The 20,000-nt window shown below is 39.0% G+C and overlaps 1 protein-coding gene and 2 long non-coding RNA genes across 3 annotated transcripts in view; 2 read left to right on the top strand and 1 right to left on the bottom strand.

Annotated features, from left to right (window-relative positions):
* LOC149113489 (uncharacterized) overlaps positions 1 to 2,074 on the bottom strand; it is a 67,665-nt gene extending 65,591 nt beyond the window's left edge. Inside the window, exon 1 of the long non-coding RNA XR_016206824.1 lies at positions 354 to 2,074. This is a non-coding gene — a long non-coding RNA (uncharacterized LOC149113489). The remainder of the gene's footprint in view (positions 1 to 353) is intronic.
* Positions 2,075 to 7,613: 5,539 nt separating this feature from the next.
* Positions 7,614 to 14,552, top strand: LOC110051339 (uncharacterized). The gene is made up of 3 exons (XM_020757373.2): positions 7,614 to 7,945; positions 11,928 to 12,044; positions 14,023 to 14,552. Exons 1-3 carry the CDS (start codon positions 7,735 to 7,737, stop codon positions 14,352 to 14,354), a joined length of 660 nt encoding a protein of 219 aa, XP_020613032.1. The 5' UTR covers positions 7,614 to 7,734; the 3' UTR covers positions 14,355 to 14,552.
* LOC149113490 (uncharacterized) lies at positions 7,954 to 11,171 on the top strand. The gene is made up of 2 exons (XR_016206820.1): positions 7,954 to 9,310; positions 9,410 to 11,171. It is a non-coding gene; the product is annotated as an uncharacterized LOC149113490 (long non-coding RNA).
* Positions 14,553 to 20,000: the final 5,448 nt, after the last annotated feature.

Consider the following 20,000-nt stretch of genomic DNA (forward strand, 5'->3'; position numbering starts at 1 on the left):
TTTATATGTTTGCGGTAATTTAACATTGGTTTGAACTAGGGAGCTAATTATAAAAATATAAATAGGGTTTCGAATTTTTGGTCAGGTCATAAATAGGGTAAGGAATATCGCAGATTTTGGTCATAAACAGGGTAAGGGTTTTGGGAAGCGGGCCGCACACCCCCAACCAATTTTTCTGGGAGTACCCCCTCGGGAAGCCTTCCAGCCCCCAAGAGGAATTTTTGCTCAAAAATACTGAAGTTAAGAGAACTTTTCGCATTTTATACGAGTAGTAAGTTTACCCTTTTTACACAACACAACGCAACAACACTACTTCACCGAAAATTTAAAGAAAGAGAAAAAACCTCTCTGACACGTTGAAAGTCTGATTTAATTAAATTGCACTTTAACTTGGTGCCACACAGTCTTCAAAGAACATTTGAACAGTTTTCATACTTTTTACCTTTAAAAATAGCGGACTGGAAAGAATGTCATAAAATGCCCATCAAATAAAAATATTAAACTGCTACTGCAGAGACGTAAAAACACTCTAGAAAGGAAAGCTTCTTTTTTGTTTAATATCCTGGGAACAATAGCCGATAACTTGTAAGCTCTAATTGAATTTACTCCCATATGAAAAACGAAAGTGTCGAGTTACCATTTGTAACTAAAAATAGCAAACATCTCGTGGGAACAAGTCGCGACGATTCGTCAGCTCTAATTGAATTTACTACCTTGTGAAAAACAAGAGTGTCAAATTACCCATTGTAACTAAAAAATAAAAATATCTCGTTATATTTGCATGCAATAAGAACAAAACAATCGTTACCTGCACTTACTATTGTAAACGTTAGAACTGCTTCAAATCTAAATAGTCTCGTCTCCTCTAAAACATGTCCCAAGAACTAGAACCGACGATTCGTGAAAACAAAAGTATCAAGTTACCCTTTGTAATTAAAAATAAAAATAACTCGTGCCATTTGCCTACTACTCATGAACTGCTTCAAAACTCAAGACTCATCTCGTTCATAACTAGCCACCATTACACTGAAAATTATGCACTCTAAAACAACCCAATGTACGTATGTAACTGTCACACTCCCCTCCAAACCCGACTAAACATCACAAACCGGCAACATGCACGTCACTCTTTATTTTTCAATTACCAAAGTCCTTGTGTTTATACATACCTTGTGTTTCTCACGAACCATTTACCTTTACAACAAGAAATTTGATTGGCTGTTCATAGTAGATCCAATCTGATTGGTGTGACATACATACATCTCTCACTCACTCACTCACTCACTCACTCACCCATTGACCCGTCCATAACATACCCGACGCGCCAACTAAGAGGTATTTTTTTTACAAAAAAATAACTCAAAAATCATTCGAGCGGAAGTCGTCAATTTACATCCGGCGATGCGCGCGTTTACCGATTCATTCATCGTCTCTAACCTAGGGCAAAACTACACAGTCAGTGAACTTCACCACTGTATTACGTATTCCGTTAAAAACACTCATTTCTTTACGGGAGAAGTGACTGTCACAGCCTCAAAAACGTATTTTAGTATCGTGGTACCACAAGTTGATGGGGGAGTTTTTCCGACTCTTGTGGCGAAACGTCAACGCATATAGAAAAGACAGCAAGTGCTTCAAAATTGTCCAAACCAACCGTCTTTCGGGGAAAGAAAATACTAATGCTTCAGAATGCACTGCTCAAAATAAGCTTAACTCGATCTTCGCATTCGCTTTCGACAACATATCTTCGCCTTCTTCATTCTGGGATTTATGGATGAACTTTTCAAGCCTTGTGAACGTCTGCAGTTATCAGAAACACTGCTACCGACAGAAACCGCCCGATTGTTTACATCTGATGATCCTGGAAGCTGATTTACACTTGCTTGTGTCAAAGCGAGGGAATCTATTTGATGAGAACTTTGACGGAGTTCAATACTTCGATAATTGCTGTGTCTAAGATGATAACTTACAAGTTTCTTCGTGGTGTTCTGCTCAGGATGCATGACAGATCTGCCGATGGTGTTTTTCACTTAGCGATTTTAGCTTTACTTAAGACTCGGCAAACTTTGATTGCTTTTCACTATTGCCCGCCAAGGTTACCGGCTAGTAAGTCATCTCTATAAATTTTATTAAAGAAATGTTTCTAAACTTTTAGCTACTTACATTCTCGTACTGATTTTAATCGGCTTTCATCGCTTAAATGCGCTTGAATTTTCAGAACCGGGCTCTTCCTAATTTGCATAATCCGTAATCGGCCCGTGGGCATTATGGCTGCATAATGACCGCTCAGATCTCGCTCTTAGCCAATCAGAGCGCGCGTTATATCGGCCACAAGCCAAAGCCATATAATAAAATAATATTACATAACGACCGAGTTTGAATACGCGAAACGTGACTCTCGCCTTGCAGCATATAGAGATGTTACGTTACAATGATTTGGATTTACAATAATATTGGACAACAAGTCACAAATGACATCACCAAGAAATATCCAAAATTCGATTCCTTTTAAAATAACACAGAGAAAACAATATTTCTATTTAACAATGCTGACACTTTTATTTGTAAAAAATTAGGTTACTTAACATATGAAGCACTACAAATAAGAGAACTTTGTAACCCTTGAACTTAAAATGAAGAATCTTGTAACTATGTTTATTTTTCTTTCTTGTTACTGTTGTAATTTGTTTCGTTTTTGAATCTTTTTATTTAGCGATTCTGTATTTAGGTAACACCATCTATGTGTGAATACCAATAAATTGTTGTTGGGATTATTATTTGGTTTGGGATAAAAACGGTTACCTACATTATAGGTGAAATTGTGATATTTTGGCAATAAAATTGACTTACCTTAATGCCTTTTCTATTGTTATCTCGCTTCTCAGCTCAATTCGAAGCCTTTTAAGCGAGTAATGGATTTTTTGGTTTTCCACTCCAAAGAAGAAATCAAGGTCGTCAAGGCTAAACACTCGATTCTGGACTGCCCCTGACTCGAAGCGAAAAAAAAAAGACATTGAAAGCGTGCTGAATCGAAGCCAGCTAGCCATCCGAAATTAATAATTATGCCACTAGGTCCAGCCATGAACACATTCGAAGTCCGAGTGGAATGCCGCGCGAACAAATTGACCCTGATCAGGGGAAGGGAGCACACAGTTCTCAACGCGCAGTGTACTTTGCTTCACTGTTTTAACACGATCTGCCGGCATCCTCACACAGAATACCTATTTCAAATAATGTTATAACTTCTTAGCTACCGAAAAGTGGACAGTTATAAGACCAAATCTGATAGAAAATTGCGTTGAAAACTGTTGCGCTCCCTTCCCCTGGTCAGGGTCAATTTGTTCGCCCAGCTTGGAATGTGTCCATGACGGGTCTTGGCAGTATAATTTTAAGTCCGGGTGGCTAGCTGGCTTCGATTCAGAGCTTTCTAGCGTACGCTATGGGGATGAGTTTGGCTTGGAATTTAACTGAAAGAGAGCGCTTAACCTCTTCTATTATTCTGCGTAGGAATTGGGGCGGCTGACATGCTTCCAGCTCGGGTACCTTCGTATTGTTTTCACGAGGGTATTCTTTTCATCTTTGCTACTTTGTGAATTCGTCCCCGATAAAATTTGCAATTTGCATTTTAAAAGCTAGGCTTGGTGGTAAAATTTGCTTGTCCGATGTCCTCATGCAAAAGGGCTATTGGACCTATTGAAAGGAAGGTAAAAAACCTGCAACTGACTTTGCATCCTTCACAAGGTCAGCAAAATGTATTTTTTTTCCAAGCGATTATCAACTTCACCATCTTGGATCAAAATAATTTTACACAAAGTAATACTGCTCAAGAGCAGCTACTGTAACCCAGAGTGGTAGTTACAAGGCTTGTCGGAAGCCGTTTGGGCAAAATCTCTTGGACGGAATGACGTCACGAAAACACTACCTGGCTGCTGAGTACTGTTCAAAATGGCGGCAACGATGTCAAATTTTGGGTTTCTTTGGAGACGAATTTCATAAGGAAAACCTGCACTTTAGAAATAAATATACGTTTTTTGGAGTGACCTTTTTAAAAAAGCAAAGCGAAAATTCACGTACGTCATGAATCACGCTACCTTTTTTGAGCCAAAAAAGCAGTTGCGTTTATTTTCAACCCCCGTTTTGAACCTTGTTTGCGGATACGCTGAACCAAGTCAGGTAAACGCTGTTATAAGATCTTGTTAAGTTCACAAAGGTCATAACCTACCCCTCGGCGCGTAAGTCGTCGCATAGGATGTGAGATCTGAGATCACTTCAAACACCTGCCATTCCACATACACCTTGTGAATAGCTACCCACGAATGAACGATGAGTTTATTAAACTGTCATGTTTATCGTTTCTCCCACTGATTACAGTTAAGAGTTGGAAATGTTAACTTCGCAATACGAGACCGACAGAAGTTCAGAACAGATTAGTAGTAAATTTGATACGAGATTTAAGTGTTTCGTTTCCTTTTTCCTTTTTTACACTTGTTTTGTTTTTCTTTTTCACGTTTGTATTGTTCTGTTAGTTGTTAGGAGATAACACCTGGCATGTTTGATCATAATAGCGAGTTATAATTTACTCAATATATGCAAAACGAAGGAATAAAAACATTGATCTAACCTACTGTCTTGTTTGAATCTCATCGGAGTTTGCTAACATGGCGGCCAAATTGACAAGTTGTTTTTCAATAGGCTTGTCTCAAAGACGACGCTACAACATGAATAATGCCGAAAATGAGTACGAGTTACCACTTGACGAGGCCCGGGAAAAAGAAAGCTTTTCAGATGACAACTTAAGAGCGAAGAACTTAAAATTTGACTCTGCCCGTAATGGAACTCAGAGTCGAAAAAATTCAGCGGTATTCGATCGACAGATTCCATCAAACGAAGATCTACATGACGATTGGATGTTTATAAATACACAATCTACAAAAGAACTTGTGAGTAATTTGGCAGATTTGAACCAAGCCGACTTTAGCATGTTGAATGTAGGAAAGCACATTATTCAATTGCCACAACTACAGTCCTCGTCTCAAGGGTATCGGTTTAACAAAAACAACGTACGGAACACCAAACAAGACATGGCTGTCACTATTACCACACAACAATCTCACTCTGTTGATGACGAGGGTGACAATATCTTGAGTGGAAACATTTACATATAACGAAGCAAGATATTTTCATTTTACTGAAAACCCCTGTGCTTTGGCTGTCTCGAATAAAACTAAATTGCTAATATTTACATAACTAGCAAAGGAACCATGAAGGCATGTTTAAAATAAAGAAGAAACAGCACTGTTACTCTGGAGTTTTGTTTTTCATCGACCGTTTACGCACTCTTGTGATAATAGGTTTTTGGCCTGGGAAAGCACTTCTGTAAAAACCTGGGGAAACTCTCTTGCTGCGGGCATCAGTACCGGATCTGTTACAGGGAATTATCTTCAGAGACGTCAACAGCACTCAGAACGTAGGTCCAACGATATCGTTTTAATCCAAGAACACAACCAATATGCAACCGGAACATAACCGGAATACAACCAGAATGTAACCGGAATGCAGCCAGAATGTAACCAAAGAATACTTTACAAGGTACAACAATTTAAGCCGAAAGCACAATTCTAAAGGACTACGTAAAGCTATTAAAAAGTCTAAACTAAACATTATCTCATACATTTCAGAGGGCTCGATTGGCTAACGGAATTCAGCTTTTACAAGATTAATAACTTTCAAAACAATACAGGTAGATAACAGTTTAACAAAAGGCTATTGCAGGTAGTAATTACAGTTCAACGCTTATTACAGTTATGATCCTACACAAAATAACAGGTGTTTGTTACGGTTAAGGAACTGGAACAGTAACCTCTAACTTAGAAATGCAAAACGAAATAAAACAAATATGTCAAACATACCATACCGATTTTCTCTTCTCACACTCTTAAAGAAAGGTCCCTATTTTCAATATTCGTAATTTCGTAATTTGTGATTCTTAATTCTTAATTCCGTAATCATCGTAATTTCACAGGCAGTGTCCTTATTGCCTGTGCGTGCACCTGTTGCGTGTGGGTGTTTCCATTGCTTGTGGGTGCGTCAGTACAATGTCAAGACTATCAACTGATGTAATTAAAGAATCTTTTAGGTGGCATCTTCAGGGACTTTACAGAAAACTGGACATGTAATGCAACTTGTTGTTATGAAACATCGTTTTCTTATTTAATTAACCTGCCAAAGCACCTTCGATCTTATTGTTTAATACCAATATCTTGTTGGTGAACAATACTACGGAGGACTCTGGGCACTGACACGGCCTGAATGGGGCGCATGCTCTGTGAAAGTGATTTTGTATCCACTTTCCTTTTCACTGAGTTACTTAGGAAAGCGGAAAATAATTAACTTCGTTATAACACATGCATCGTTTGCTCAAGGTAGATAACACGAGGATTCCACTATGGTTGACGTACTGTTCGGTTTGTTTGCCTGCATTATCTTGGCACAATACCAATCGGATGCTTGATTTCCCTAATGCATTAACAGATTTGTTGAAACTTTTAACAATACTCATATTGTAATCTTGTCGGCTACTGTTCTTCAACTGGCAGTTGTTTTACACACACTGTACATTTTTTAAATACTTGTCTTCAACCAAACACGTTAGTTGCTAAATCTTGACAAGATCACAAGGTAACAAAATGTTTGTATCTACCACACTGAAGAAATTCCCAGTTTAAAAGTATATTGCCAACGAAAAACATGTATTTTTTCGGGATCACCAAGTTGAAATACCGGAATATCTAATCAAAAGTGTTTGCCCAATCTATAAACAAACGTCCTACAGTCAAGGTGGATCTTTTATCTACACTAATGTGTTTACACTCCTGCGTATTCTGATGCAAAAAATGTCACTTGTCTTTGTGTTGCCTAAATGCTTCTGTCACCGTAAGTTTGGGGAAAGAAAAATATGAATTAGAAGGAAAACATATAACTGCTTCAAAGGTTTCCGCTTGTTAATGGAAAATGCGAAATTAATGCCTAATCTCATTATAGTTAAAAAGTGCCAAGAATTGGACGGTTTAGTTGAAAAAGATGTCTGAAGTCTTGATCAGACAAGGCCAGCTATGTAGCGCCTAAAATAACTCATAATTGACTTAATGCGATTACTTGCCAAACAGATCGGCGTTAGAAGTAGGTGATATGTTGCGAAAAGCGTCAGTGCAGAGACTTTGGGGCCCGTGGCATGATTGGATAGGTTGATGGGCTCAGTTTGTATCATGGATTTGACTGATCCATAGAGATGTGACAGTTGTCTCTTTCCACTATCCAATAAAATAAAGTTTATCAGCTTTCGTGATGTTAGCTACAAAGTATCCATAAACGTTTCTTTTTATTATTTGAAGTGATGTTAACATATCAATGCCAAAAACACTCTCTTTTCAGGGTTCTTTTTTTGCAAATAATGTATCGACCTCATTGAAGATAAAATCGTACAACCAAGCGGCAGCTATTTCAACCAAGAAAGACATATCATAATCTGGCATCTGATAAGCAAAAGCAAAGATAATAAAAATCAACAAATCAACGCTAATGGATAAAAACGTGACGGTCAACAAAGACATGTCAATATATCGAGTCAGGGAAACAGGGGGTCTCACACAATTCAGACCCTTCCGACTAAGCGCGCTCTCAAACGTTCTTCGATTTTCCTCCCGTGGCGGTCCAAAGCAAGCCTGAACTAATTCAATGAATCAAGAACAAAGACAAGACGATCGACCCAGGGTAGCTTCGTTTCTTATTGACGATATTCTAGCACCTCAGGCTCTTCCCACTGTTACTCAATGTACCAGTTCGCAGTCTGCTCTACAGTCAAGCTCGAGACATCTCTCCACTGAAGTCTCGGATAACACACTTATATGTAACCAGCCTTTGAATGCAGGCTGCCTCGCATGTTACGGTACAGTGTTTATGGTTTATATTCCTTATTACTACTATTACGTACGTGCTACAATAAATTCACTACCCGTTGTAATCGGGTTCAGAAATGCACAGAGTACACTGAACACGCTTCAAACTATCCTGTTATATTCGAAACGTTTGGCGATGATTCTGATCTGACTAAGTAAAAGCGGGTCATTTCTGGTAATGGTATGATTTCATAAAAATGAAGGATACTTGATAAAATTAAATCGCTGTTTTTAATGTAGTGGGGATTTGAAAACATGGTGTTTGTTTAAAGTTTACCACGTCTAACATCAACCCTGGTGTCTTTTTTCTATTTGTTTATCATATATTTTCTCGGTGTTAAATCTCCCCCATTAATTTTGCAACCACACAAGCACGTTTCTGCTAGATGGCCAGCCTAACCGATAAACGCCATAGTCGTATAGCACTACATGGATACAGATATTGTCTCCTATAACACAGCTGCTTGTTGTATAGATATCGTTTTGAAGAGATAGAGATATGTATGTATGTCGTGCTGCCACACTACTGTAGAGATAGCACTTTGTATTGCGTATACTACTGAACAGCTTCGCTCGCTGTGGAGATATATATTGGCGTATTATAAATTACTCGGTTTTTGGTGGACCTATCAATTGTAATGTATAGCCGACTGCCCATACTGTACAGATTTCGTGTTGTATGGGACTGCTTGGCGTAAAGACATCACATTCTATAACCCTGTTTCCTGTACAGATATCTAGTGTATAGCGTGGTTTGTCGTAGAATTGACATCTTAACATGTCTGTGAGTATAAAACGTTCCGCGGATAAACTTTGCTTACTATTTGAAAAGTTTTTTTCAAGAAAGTCGACGGATCGTAGGCACCTTAACTAGTATTGTGCAGCAAGTGTTTCAAGTTATTGTTAAGCTCGAGCATGAGACCAAGGACGTTGCCTTCGCTAGCGGAGATACACCCGAGAGAGCTTCGTTACTTTCTGTCTCTACTTATCTACCTTGTTCCCTTTCATTCATTTCTTATTTTATGCAGTTCAACAGGAAAACGGTTCTGTGTTCGAAAACTGCTATCCAGATTTACATTATGTTTATGACTTAATAAGTTCAATTTTTTTTCCCGTTTGCTAGAGCGAAAAAATATTTGAAGTTATTTGTGTCAGTCGAAAGGGTAAGACAACCGTGTCAGAACTTGCATCTTTGTTAACACAAAAGTTATCATTTATGATAATTTGCCTTTCTTTGTTTGAACTTTCTTTAAAAGGGAAGTTATCCGGCCAATATAGCGATATAAATGGGTTACTTCGATAATATCATAACGATAGTGTATAGACCACGAACCATATGCAAGAGGCCTGTCGGGGTATGGCCATTAAAAGAATGATAACGGTGAGGTTACTTAAATTCTTTATATATCATGAGATTCACAAACCGTCTTTGTGTGTTTGCTCTCTGTGGTCAGATTAAGAGATAGAGGCGCCTTTCTAGCTGTGGAGTGGTGATGTTTCCCTGACTGGCAAGAACACATAACGGAGAAAGTTGTTAACTTGGAATATCGCTAATTTTACGGATTTACGGCTGTTGGTTGAGATTCACTTCATGTCCGCGAGAGAACACTGATGAGTCCGTGTATGGGCACATGGTTCGAGCTGGTTCAACCTGAAAGGCCATGTTCACTGATTTTATATTTTATACATTACGATTCCTTTTAGGAATAAACAGGGTACCTAATCTGTTTAATGACAAGAAAAAAGGCATTCGAAATGGTATGAGTTCTGAATTAAAGGTGCCCAGTTAAAACAACATGTCGTGGAAAGGCCACAACAACCTTCAGCTGGTTCAGTTTAGTTTTAGCGCAGCAATTACATGCAGTCCAATCTCACTGATGTTAGATAATTAAACGGAATCGCTCAGTTCGAAACTTGGCATCGCTGTGAAGTTTTAGAGAAACCTAACGGAAAAAATCCCTTACGACTATCGACTGATGTACCACTAGATGAAGGCAAGAAAACCTAAAAAGCAAAAACGTCCGTGCACGTGGTTATGTAGTCAACAATACAGACTCAGTTATTCTATCTACCCAGTTGAACGTGCATGAAGTTACCGCGAAATCGATGCACAGGTAGTTGTCGTTTGAAAAGATACAGTTAGCATTTTCAGAATAAAGGAAAACGGCTAATCCACTGAAAAAAAAAATTGAGGTAAAAACCATCAGAGGAAACCTGAGTTTTTGTTAATTTTAATACAGCGCGCAAACCTCGTGGCTTTAAGAAAAACGTAGATGGAGATGAATTTAATACAGAAATTAGTAATATGATCCAATGTGGACTAGTTAAATTCATCCTTATCAGAAAGCTGTATACACATCTAAATGCTTCGATGACACATTTAATTTCATCATATCACTTTTCTTTAGTGTCGTCGGTATGACTTTGATGTACGACTGTGTCAATCTTTCCTCTCACACCCTCGATTTATGAATTTTAAGTTTACCAGTTTAAACGGTTTTCAATAAGATTAATGGGGCTTCGATTACTTTTGAGGTAAAATTATTACTCTATTTTCTACTTGAGCTGTTAATTGGTAAGGGTTCTTAAAAATTTAGCATTAACAACAACATGTTTGTAAATGGAATATAGCTTTCATAATTATTATTGGGCGCCATTTATTCTTTGAAAGAGCGTTAGTTGAATTTGCCATAAATAAATCTTCTCTCAAAATGTCGTCCTCATTTGAACGTTGTTTTAACAGTTTGTTCGCCTTTCAGCCGGGTAGTTTTGTTCTCGCCTATTGTTAATACTTTGTTTTCACAAGCTAAAAGCATAAATGGATAAAACCTGTCTTCTGCTCTACGAAAAACAAATATTGCATCTAGAGAGAAAAGAGTGATAAGACCTTTACCCAGTGTTAACAAACATAGCTTTTATAGGGAACATGGCAGTGGTGTTCACGTCATAGCGTGGACTACTCAGTGCCAACCACACTTCAGCTGTGTAGAAACAGCATCACGTGGCATTGACTGAGTGTCTATCAACTCATTGATTCGCACGGAAAGGATTTTATTGGGTGGCTGATGAGAGAGACAAGCACAGTGTTTAGTTCTAGAGGAGGTGAGAACAATACAGCCGTACGCAATGAAATAACACATCGGCAACAAGAAATAATCTGACATTTCATCAGTTACTCTGCCAGTTTTCCAGTAAATGGATGAATTCTGCATCAAAGTGTGGCGTTTGGTTTCATTTGTTTAGTTTTAGGTGGCCATTGAACAGGGTTACAGGCATAGGTTACTTCAGTTTTCTATTTTGGCGGGATTGATAGATCATTATTTTTCTTCCTCGCATTTCCAGGAAAGGGAATGAATATAATATCTCCATTCACTTTACATGCAAAAGTTGGATACCCCTTGGGAAACAAATGGGGATATGTATGAGTGGTATAAAATAGCACTTTTTGGATTGATCTGTTTATTAAGTAGCGGTTTTATGTTTGGGTTTGAACTGACCGCTCCGCGAACTGTTCAAAAAACTAGCAATTCTCATTCTTTTGACTGAGGAATATGCTTTTTGGATATCGCTTGCAAAATCTCGTGAATAAATAACCTGTCCCCCGGCAGAATTTCCTGGACTTATTATTTAACTAGGTAATGAGAAAACAGCAATAAGCGTCCGTTTTAATTGAGAAGTGAACTGGCAGGTTTTCGGCTTTTTTTTGTTATAAAAAGAATATGCTACTATACACTTCAGGCCCATTTCATGAAGATAGTATATATTTTTTTATCTTTTAAAACAGATATCGTTAGTAGTACAAAGAAACGGAACGGCCGCCATTTTATTTTTTAACTATCATACGGATTTAAAAAAAAAACGCTATTGATAGGGTTTCCGTGTCTTACAAGTTTTTCATATAACTGCATCCAACTGTACACCCATGCTAAGGTCACTAATATAATAAAACCGCTGACTGTTTTGTCACCACAGGATCGCATTGTCACGTGTCTCGACACTCATGCTATTGGAGTCCTCCATACACATGTCTTACACCAGCCCATGGATACAGCTACCATACCAACTCTTCTTTCTACAGCACCTCCTCAGGTAAAAATGATTTAACATTCGATTTATCACTCTTGAGGCAATAATGGAGTGCATACCAAGACCGTGTATCTTTACTGGCTGGTAAACGCCAAGTTCTGTCTTCCAGCAACCGCGATCAAGTGTAATTTTTGTTGTGGTTTTTGTTATCAAGGCGGGTTCAAAGACTGACCATGGGATTATTTTACCGAAATTTATCGAATGCCTGAATACCTGTGCCAGTGAATACCTGGGCAATAAATAGTACGGTCCTTTATTTAAACACGATCGGTATTAAAGCAGTACAAGTCTCTGGGGTCTTATACTCACTTAGATCAAACCATACAACAGGACGAATAAAGGGATAATGGAAACTGAGGACTGACTAGAATGGAAAATATACGATGAAACTGTAAGGGATAATACAAACTTAAGACAATTGTTATCTGCTAATAACATTTTTCTACGCGCGTTCAGAAAACCCATTGTTATGATTGCCTCAGCTAGGTTCGTTAATAAGGCACAACCTCGTTCGTAGGATTTTTCCCTTAGAGATGGGGGCGGGGGTGGGGGGGGGGGGAGCCCTGTAAACGAGGTTGATTAAGGCATACATGTATCGGAATATCATGAAGCTGAAGCGAAAAATATAGACTTGCAATGGCGACCTTGAAGATTAGATGCCCAACTTTAGGCTTTCATCCTATGCAAAATAGTATCCCTATGGTTAATACGGATCCTATGGGTGCCATGTGTTGCATAGGACAAGAAAATGGAGGTTTATCGGTATAGAAATCGACCACAACGCCTTTTTGGCAACCAGCACATGCACAAAGTAGTCTTTTATGTTACTTATAATCAATTGTGTCAGTTCTAAAATGGAGACTATTGTTCTGTGATGTACGCCTTCAGACCGTTTGACCTTTCCATGCCATCATGTTACATTAACCAATGGAGCACTTTTTCCGTGTTTACACAGCTCAAACCCTCATCTAAACACGAGGGGAGTTCGGAGAATTCCAGACACTTAGTCAAACCCGGAACGCAGTAAAGTTTTTGTGTTATTCTCTGTTAACTCAGTGATCTTTGAACATGCTTCTGAATAACTATATCGTTTATGCAATTTCAGGGATGCTAACAAACTCATAGAAATTGAGGAGTCTCTCGCGAGAAAAACCTATAAGAGGTTCACGATTACGCAATTTTGAGCCTGACAAGATCTATTTCGCTGCGAAATGAAAACAAATTTACTTCTTTCTGCGAGCGCTTATAATGGCTTATCTGAAATAAATAAGAGTTTTTAATAAAAATCTGTCTGTAGACAGCTGATAAACTCAAATGGAGTGCGCTCAGAGATGGTCCTCACTGTATACACTGTATACTCCATTTACTGTTCATATTGCATAAATTATCTATATTGTTTTAGTGTCACCTAACTAGTGGACTAATGCAAGTCCCGCATTTTAATTGGCTACGCTACTAGAGGGCAATTAGTAATAGTCCTCGAGTAGCGAAATTGGCGCAATCGAGTGTGACACTTTCTTTCATTTTATTCCCAAATAAATATATCTTCAACTTGCATTTGCAAACTTTATTATTGCCTTTTCTGTCCGACTAGTTGGGTGATACTAAAACACTTGCACTATTTAACAATTAGACCCATTCGCCCTCAAGGGCCACGGGTCAATAGCCCATTCGGCTTCGCCTCATGGGCTATTGACCCGTAGGGGTCTAATTGTTAAATAGTGTAAGTACTATACATGGGGAATCCAAGAATGCCTCCTCGGTCTTTGGCTTGAAGGTGCGGGGCCAATAAAAAATAAGCCTCTTTGTTTCTTCAACACACAACCTGTGCTGGTCGACCTTCACAGAAAATTGCTATTTCCTTTTCTCCACACAAACCAATTTCGAGTTTGTATAACTTTAGTTCCTTGGACGTAAATGCGTTTTATCTACATCAGTGCACGAGTGAGTAGTTCTAAAAATCAGTTGTTTCTTTTATTAGATCCTTTCACTAACTGTAATAACAGACACCCATCAACCTCATCAGATATATGTACCCAGTCTATTCATGAACAAGGACGATCGCGCAAACCCAGGAGACCCTGGACGCGAGCAGTGTTCTCTAACTTGCAGCGGAAAGGACTTGAGAAGCGCTTTCAGGTGCAGAAATACCTAACAAAAGCAGATAGACATCAGCTAGCTGCAATGCTGGGTTTATCCGACAATCAAGTCAAGGTGTGGTTTCAAAACAGACGAATGAAATGGAGACAAGAGGCCAGAGAATCTGTCACAAGCACTAACAATGAACAAGACGATGCTTCAGAGGAAAGCTAACAAACAATAAATGTGTAGTGACAACGATGTGATCCCGTGACACGTGATAATCGACGACAGAATGGCTCCTATCGACGAACATACTGTCTCTGTACTATAATTAAAAGAGACGCCAGAAAGCAATTCTGGACTATAGTCAAACTATGTAAATATATGAATGACCAAATAAACAACACGTTATTTGGTGATATCAACAAACAGTGAATCCACTTTACATGAAGCACGAAAACCTCTTTATAGTCGTAAAATCCTGTGTAAAAACCTGTGATAATACCAAGCGACCCTCAGACTCTCTGAGTAGATCCAAAAGAATTGGATCCACAACACCTCGACTGATATTAATCAATCTGAAACCGCGTTTTTGAATTCCTAACCCAAACAATATTTTATTGCGGTGCAGGTGGGGGGCTTATTTTCCAGGGTGGGCGGGTTGGGGTTTTATCGGAAGGATTTATGACACTGGGGGGAAGGGATCATATTTTCTGCGGTGCTTACTTTTTAAGGTAGATACCTTATAAGTAGATATCTTGCATGGTATTGACTTTGAGGCGCCATCCGTACAGACATTTAAAATGCTATTGAATATTTTTGAATACTCTAGTAGAGAGTATTTTAATCTTTCAGCTATCAAGTATTAACCGCAGAGGATTTGAAATCCTCGCTCGTTCGAAGAAAAATAAACTTCTCTACACAGACTAGGCGTGAACAACGCAAGCGAGAAATTTTCACGCCATCCATCATGCCACCAATAGTTTAGATCAAACTGAAACGTCTGCATTATCCAGAAGATACGATAAAAAGAATTGCTTCATTCGTCCTTGCTACAGTACACGAGATGAGTAGAACAAACTCAGCGCTACGCGCTAATTTGTTATTTATCACCTCGTACCTAACGCGGGCTCACGGAATAATTCCTTTATATTACTAATCAATTTTCCGAGAAGAGTAAAGATGACTAAACGGACATTTGGCTCTACACGACCTTAAAACTTCAAAATTGTTGAATAGACTGATGAGCGCGCAAACGAGACGACTCGAACCACAAAAGCCACCGAAACGAAACGGCGGAAACGAGCGAAACAAGACGAAGTAGCCGAAACGAAGGAGATCATTACAGCTGAACATTACTAAATGATTGTGAGCCAAACCTCTGAACATATTCAACTGGATTTTTCTTTGAGCGGAAGGAGGGTATAAGGTGAATCTACTTCTGCACGTTAATGTAGGACATTTTTGGCCAAAAGCAAAATGATCTATCAAAATGAGCAAAATGAGCATGTTGAGAGCGGTACAGCGACCCAACAAAAACAGGGTTTTGAACCGCAATTGCGATCGCGAAAAAGAATCCAAGAAAGAGTTAAAACACAAACAAGCGCAGAGTCAGAAATGATAATAACGTCATTGTTCATAGGGGCTCCATTGTCTGGAATGCCTTATCACGCCACCTTAACGGGAAAATGCGCGACTTAAAGACTTATTTTGACATGGCCAGACGAATACATACCTTGCATGGTATTGACTTTGAGCAGGAGCCATAATCGGGGACGGAGACCGTAAGTCTTGGGATCCGCGCGCACCTATGATATGGGACAATTTTTCTATTTTTAGAACAAATTGCGCCATCCTGACGTCATATATCCGCGCGGATCCACGCACATGTCCGGGGCTCTCGCGTGGATGTTGTCACGTTGAGTGATCAAATGGCGAGAGTTGAGAGATCTTGAGGGATTATCTTGCGTATTTTTCACAGCGATGGCAGGGAATAAGGCAGGGAATACGAACCAGGGCGCCTATATGTAGTTTTATGCTCTGAGCTAACGGAAAAGGTGGGTTTTTCAGGACTTCAATCTCGCGCTGGGAATGAATAATAAGATCTGGTCGCGCTAGTTGTAAGCTTACGCGTATGTTTTTGCGTTTATTCTGACAAGAAAACTCTCTACTCTGGTATCGAGTTAATTTGTGAGTTTCTCAGACAATGGTTAATCATAACCAAAACCTGTTTTGATGGTTTCTTATTGTTTCTGCTTGTTTGGTGAGTTTGCAAAAGTTTTTGAAAGGAAAGTCTGACGCGTACAATTAGCTCATTTGCATAGTGCAGCTCGTGCACTTTCAAGTCCGAGTCGGTGTTTTCAATTGTCAACAAATCTTGACAGAGATTTCTTTCGTTATCTTTTGTGCTGAGATGCTGCAACAAATTTCACGAACGCAAAAAATGCTACTAATATCATGTGTGTTTCTTCAACATAAGCATAGTGAAGTTTTACACTGCGAAAATGAAAATAAACAAGGAGTTTTGATAACTCGATCAACAAAATCGAAATCGTTATTCGAAGTTGATTAAAGAAAGCCTCAACGTAACTTTGCTGATTATTTCTGCTTTATTCACATATTTTCAGCTAAGCTTTTAATATGTTCTCAAACATTTATCAATCTTAAACATATTTAAAAACTATAGCATTATTGTTTGAGTTCGATGTAAGTTTTCACACGAAAGTGCGGCGTAAGTACAATTTGTCATGTTTACTGACTGTACAAAACACGCATCGGCGGGCGCTCTCATTCATCGACAACAGAGAATTTGGTGGATTTTTACACGAGTAAAACTGAGCAGTATCTACGAACGTAAAGTTGTTGGGCCTTGATGAAACAGCAAGCGTTGCTTACAATTCAGGCGAAACTCAAACTGACCAAACTAGCAATTATTTTGTTTCACTTTTCAGTCGCGATAGACTGGCAAATTGCTCGCAAGCGTGTGGCAAGAGGAGCTAGGAAACTATGAAGTCCTAAAGCTCTGCTATATCTAAATATATCCAGCTAGTTTTTTGCTGTGTAATGGAAAAGCTGTTAATCTTCGACATATGTGAAATTTAAAGTGGAGTAATGTACAGCTAATGTAAAAGAAGCATCCGTCGGAACACAACTTGGTCAGCGATATATATAAGCTTGAAGCGGAACATACCTAAATTCGACACTGTCTTACTTCACTCAAACTGGAGCAGTTTACGACGAAAATAGTGGAGAAAAATTCCAACAGACGTAAACGCGTTGAGTTGTGGGCCAAAAACATGAAAAATTTCGGAATTTCGGACGCCACTTCCCTCGCGCGACATCCGCAAAAATCCTCGCGGCATGTACGCGCGTGTGCCGCAGGCGATGGCGCAATTTGTTCTAAAAATAGAATTATTGTCCCATATCATGGGGACAACCCCAATACTAGAAATGGCGCGCGCTTACGGTCTCCGTCCCCGATTATGGCTCCTGCTTTGAGGCGCTGTCCATATAGATATTTACTGCGCCTTTCAATAACATGCGGACTCTAAAATCCAAAGCTCAACCGACAAATGCGTTTTTCGCTACCGTCAATCAAATGTTCAGCGGCTCCTCCCAGCTTCCGACTATGTTGTCTGAACTGTGCTCAACGATTTGATTTGATTACCGCGCGCTCGGCAGTAGTCGGAAGGTGGGAGGAGCCACCGAACATTTGATTGACGGTAGCGAAAAACGCATTTGTCGGTTGAGCTTTGAATTTTAGAGTCCGCATGTTATTGAAAGGCGCAGTAAAATGCTATTGAATATGTTTGAATACTCTAGTAGAGAGTATTGCCAGTAATCTCTCAGCTATTAACATTTTTAGGAATTTGTTTTTCAAAACAATCCTTTATTTATCTTTTTACATTTTTAGTTATATACCGCCCCACATACCAATTTTGAAAAGCTTTAAATTTTACCGCGCATATCGATCGATTCTGATCTATTGTTCTCAACTATAATCGGAAAACAAAGAGTAACTAGAGCAAAAGGAGACACGCAGACGTTTCAACAGAATCGATAATAATAAATAAAAATAATAAATAAACATATTTTTGCAGGATGACCATCTCAGTTATAAAAACCGTTGTCAACATGGGTCCTGCGTAAAATAAATAAATGAATAATTAATAAAATAAAATATAAAATATGCAAAAAGCTAAAAAGCTAAATAAGAAATCTAAAAGTATACATATAAAGAGAGATGAAAAGACTGGAACTAGATTCATATACAATTTAGTCGATTCTAAGTTATCCCTATCAATAACTAATTTGTCCTTACGTCATAATCGATAGCAAAAAGCTTCATTTGATTAAATAAATTATGTTGACGTCTTCTCAAGTCACTCACGTAGAGTCGTAGACGATCGCGACAGGGAGGTAGTGACTGTGGGGGCAGCAAAATCCTAAGTAGTGACGGTGGAGGGGATTTAATCTGAACGTCCATTTGACATTCAGCGGGGAATAAATAAAAATCCTAACCTCAACCGGTGTTATTTAGTCTCATGGAGTGGGGAATTTGGGAAAGGAAGAGAAAGACATGAGAGCCATCCTTCTGGATGGTTGATCTGGGATGCTTTCCATTCAACAAAAAATTCCAGAACTTTCGAAACGGGGGCAAGTGGCAAGACGATTTCCTTAAAATGTTTCCAGAAATTCCGAAAACTGTTGAATTCCGAAATGTGAACCATTCAGCCTGAATTTTCGGGAGGATAGTGAAATGGATCGGAAATTTTCGAAAATTTGGCGGCTTGATCGGAAAATGCATTCTCGTCCCCAGAGGCCGCGCGATTATTGGTCAGCAACAAGGATGTCGACCTCTGGCCGAACCCGAATTTTTGAGTGGCGCAGAGTAATACTTTCGTATTCTCAGCCAATCAGATTTGTCAGATTTGACGGGAATTCCTTGAATCGACGGTTTCCAGTCGGGTAATCCTGGTCGCTTTCCATTCGACCAAAAATTCCAGTGTGAATTTCCAATTTCCGGTTAACTGTACCAGAGTGGAAAAATCGCAAATATAGAAGCAAACAGAACACTGATACGTCGACACTGTGACTTTCTATTGACTACAACAGCAGGAACTTTATACAAACCACAACGGCAGCGAAAACGCCCCAAAAGGGTTTTTAACTCTGCACATGTTATAGAGCCAACCTATGCAAAACAAACAAGTACACCACGGGGCATTATTCTTATTAGGTCGATTAGGGTCAATTCATGCCTCTCAGGTTCGTGCTTTCAGCATCTGGTTTTCTTTGCAAGATCTTATCAACTTCAGTGCGACACAAAGAGGAAAACAGCTAACAACATCTAACAACCTCTCACTCAAAACCCTACCGTGAAAATCAAAACACAAAACTATAACAATATCATCTGATAATTTCCAGGTCAAATGCATATCATTCTTTGTAAGACTCTGCCTTTCTCCTGCCAACCCCTTCTCCTGCAAGTTTAATCAATGAATCCCCTCGCTCTTATCTCACGCTCTCATAGGTAAAACAGGAAATAAATCAGCATTGTGGGTTCACCCTTCCCCTGGGACCCTTCCCTTCACAACGTCTCCTAATTTATAGCCCATCAATATTTACTACATGTTATTTTAAGAACTGCTCGAATCGGTAACCAGGGATTTTATGTAGCACGATATTTTTTATTTCGCATACAATAAACCAAAGACTTTCATTAATGTAAAAAAAAGCCCCCTTCCTCTAAAGGTCTTTTCACAACTGAAAATATTTCTCGTCAAAAAGGTGCAACACTGCGATAACAATCAAGAGTGACGTAACAGCGGCGCTAACGGACTTGCGTAACCAGACTACCTATTGTTTAAACACACT

The sequence above is a fragment of the Orbicella faveolata genome, unplaced genomic scaffold (genome assembly GCF_042242905.1).
Source record: "Orbicella faveolata isolate gen_17 unplaced genomic scaffold, um_ofav_v1 contig_15, whole genome shotgun sequence".
In the NCBI taxonomy this organism is placed as follows: domain Eukaryota; kingdom Metazoa; phylum Cnidaria; class Anthozoa; order Scleractinia; family Merulinidae; genus Orbicella; species Orbicella faveolata.

What these genes read in the sequence shown, in the direction of transcription:
- LOC110051339 (XM_020757373.2), top strand. Translation starts at nt 7,735, where the DNA reads ATGAATCAAGAACAAAGACAAGACGATCGACCCAGGGTAGCTTCGTTT. An exon ending in AGGCTGCCTCGCATGTTACG is followed by an intron (nt 7,946 to 11,927) that starts GTACAGTGTTTA and finishes TTGTCACCACAG; the next exon opens with GATCGCATTGTCACGTGTCT. An exon ending in TTTCTACAGCACCTCCTCAG is followed by an intron (nt 12,045 to 14,022) that starts GTAAAAATGATT and finishes TTCTTTTATTAG; the next exon opens with ATCCTTTCACTAACTGTAAT.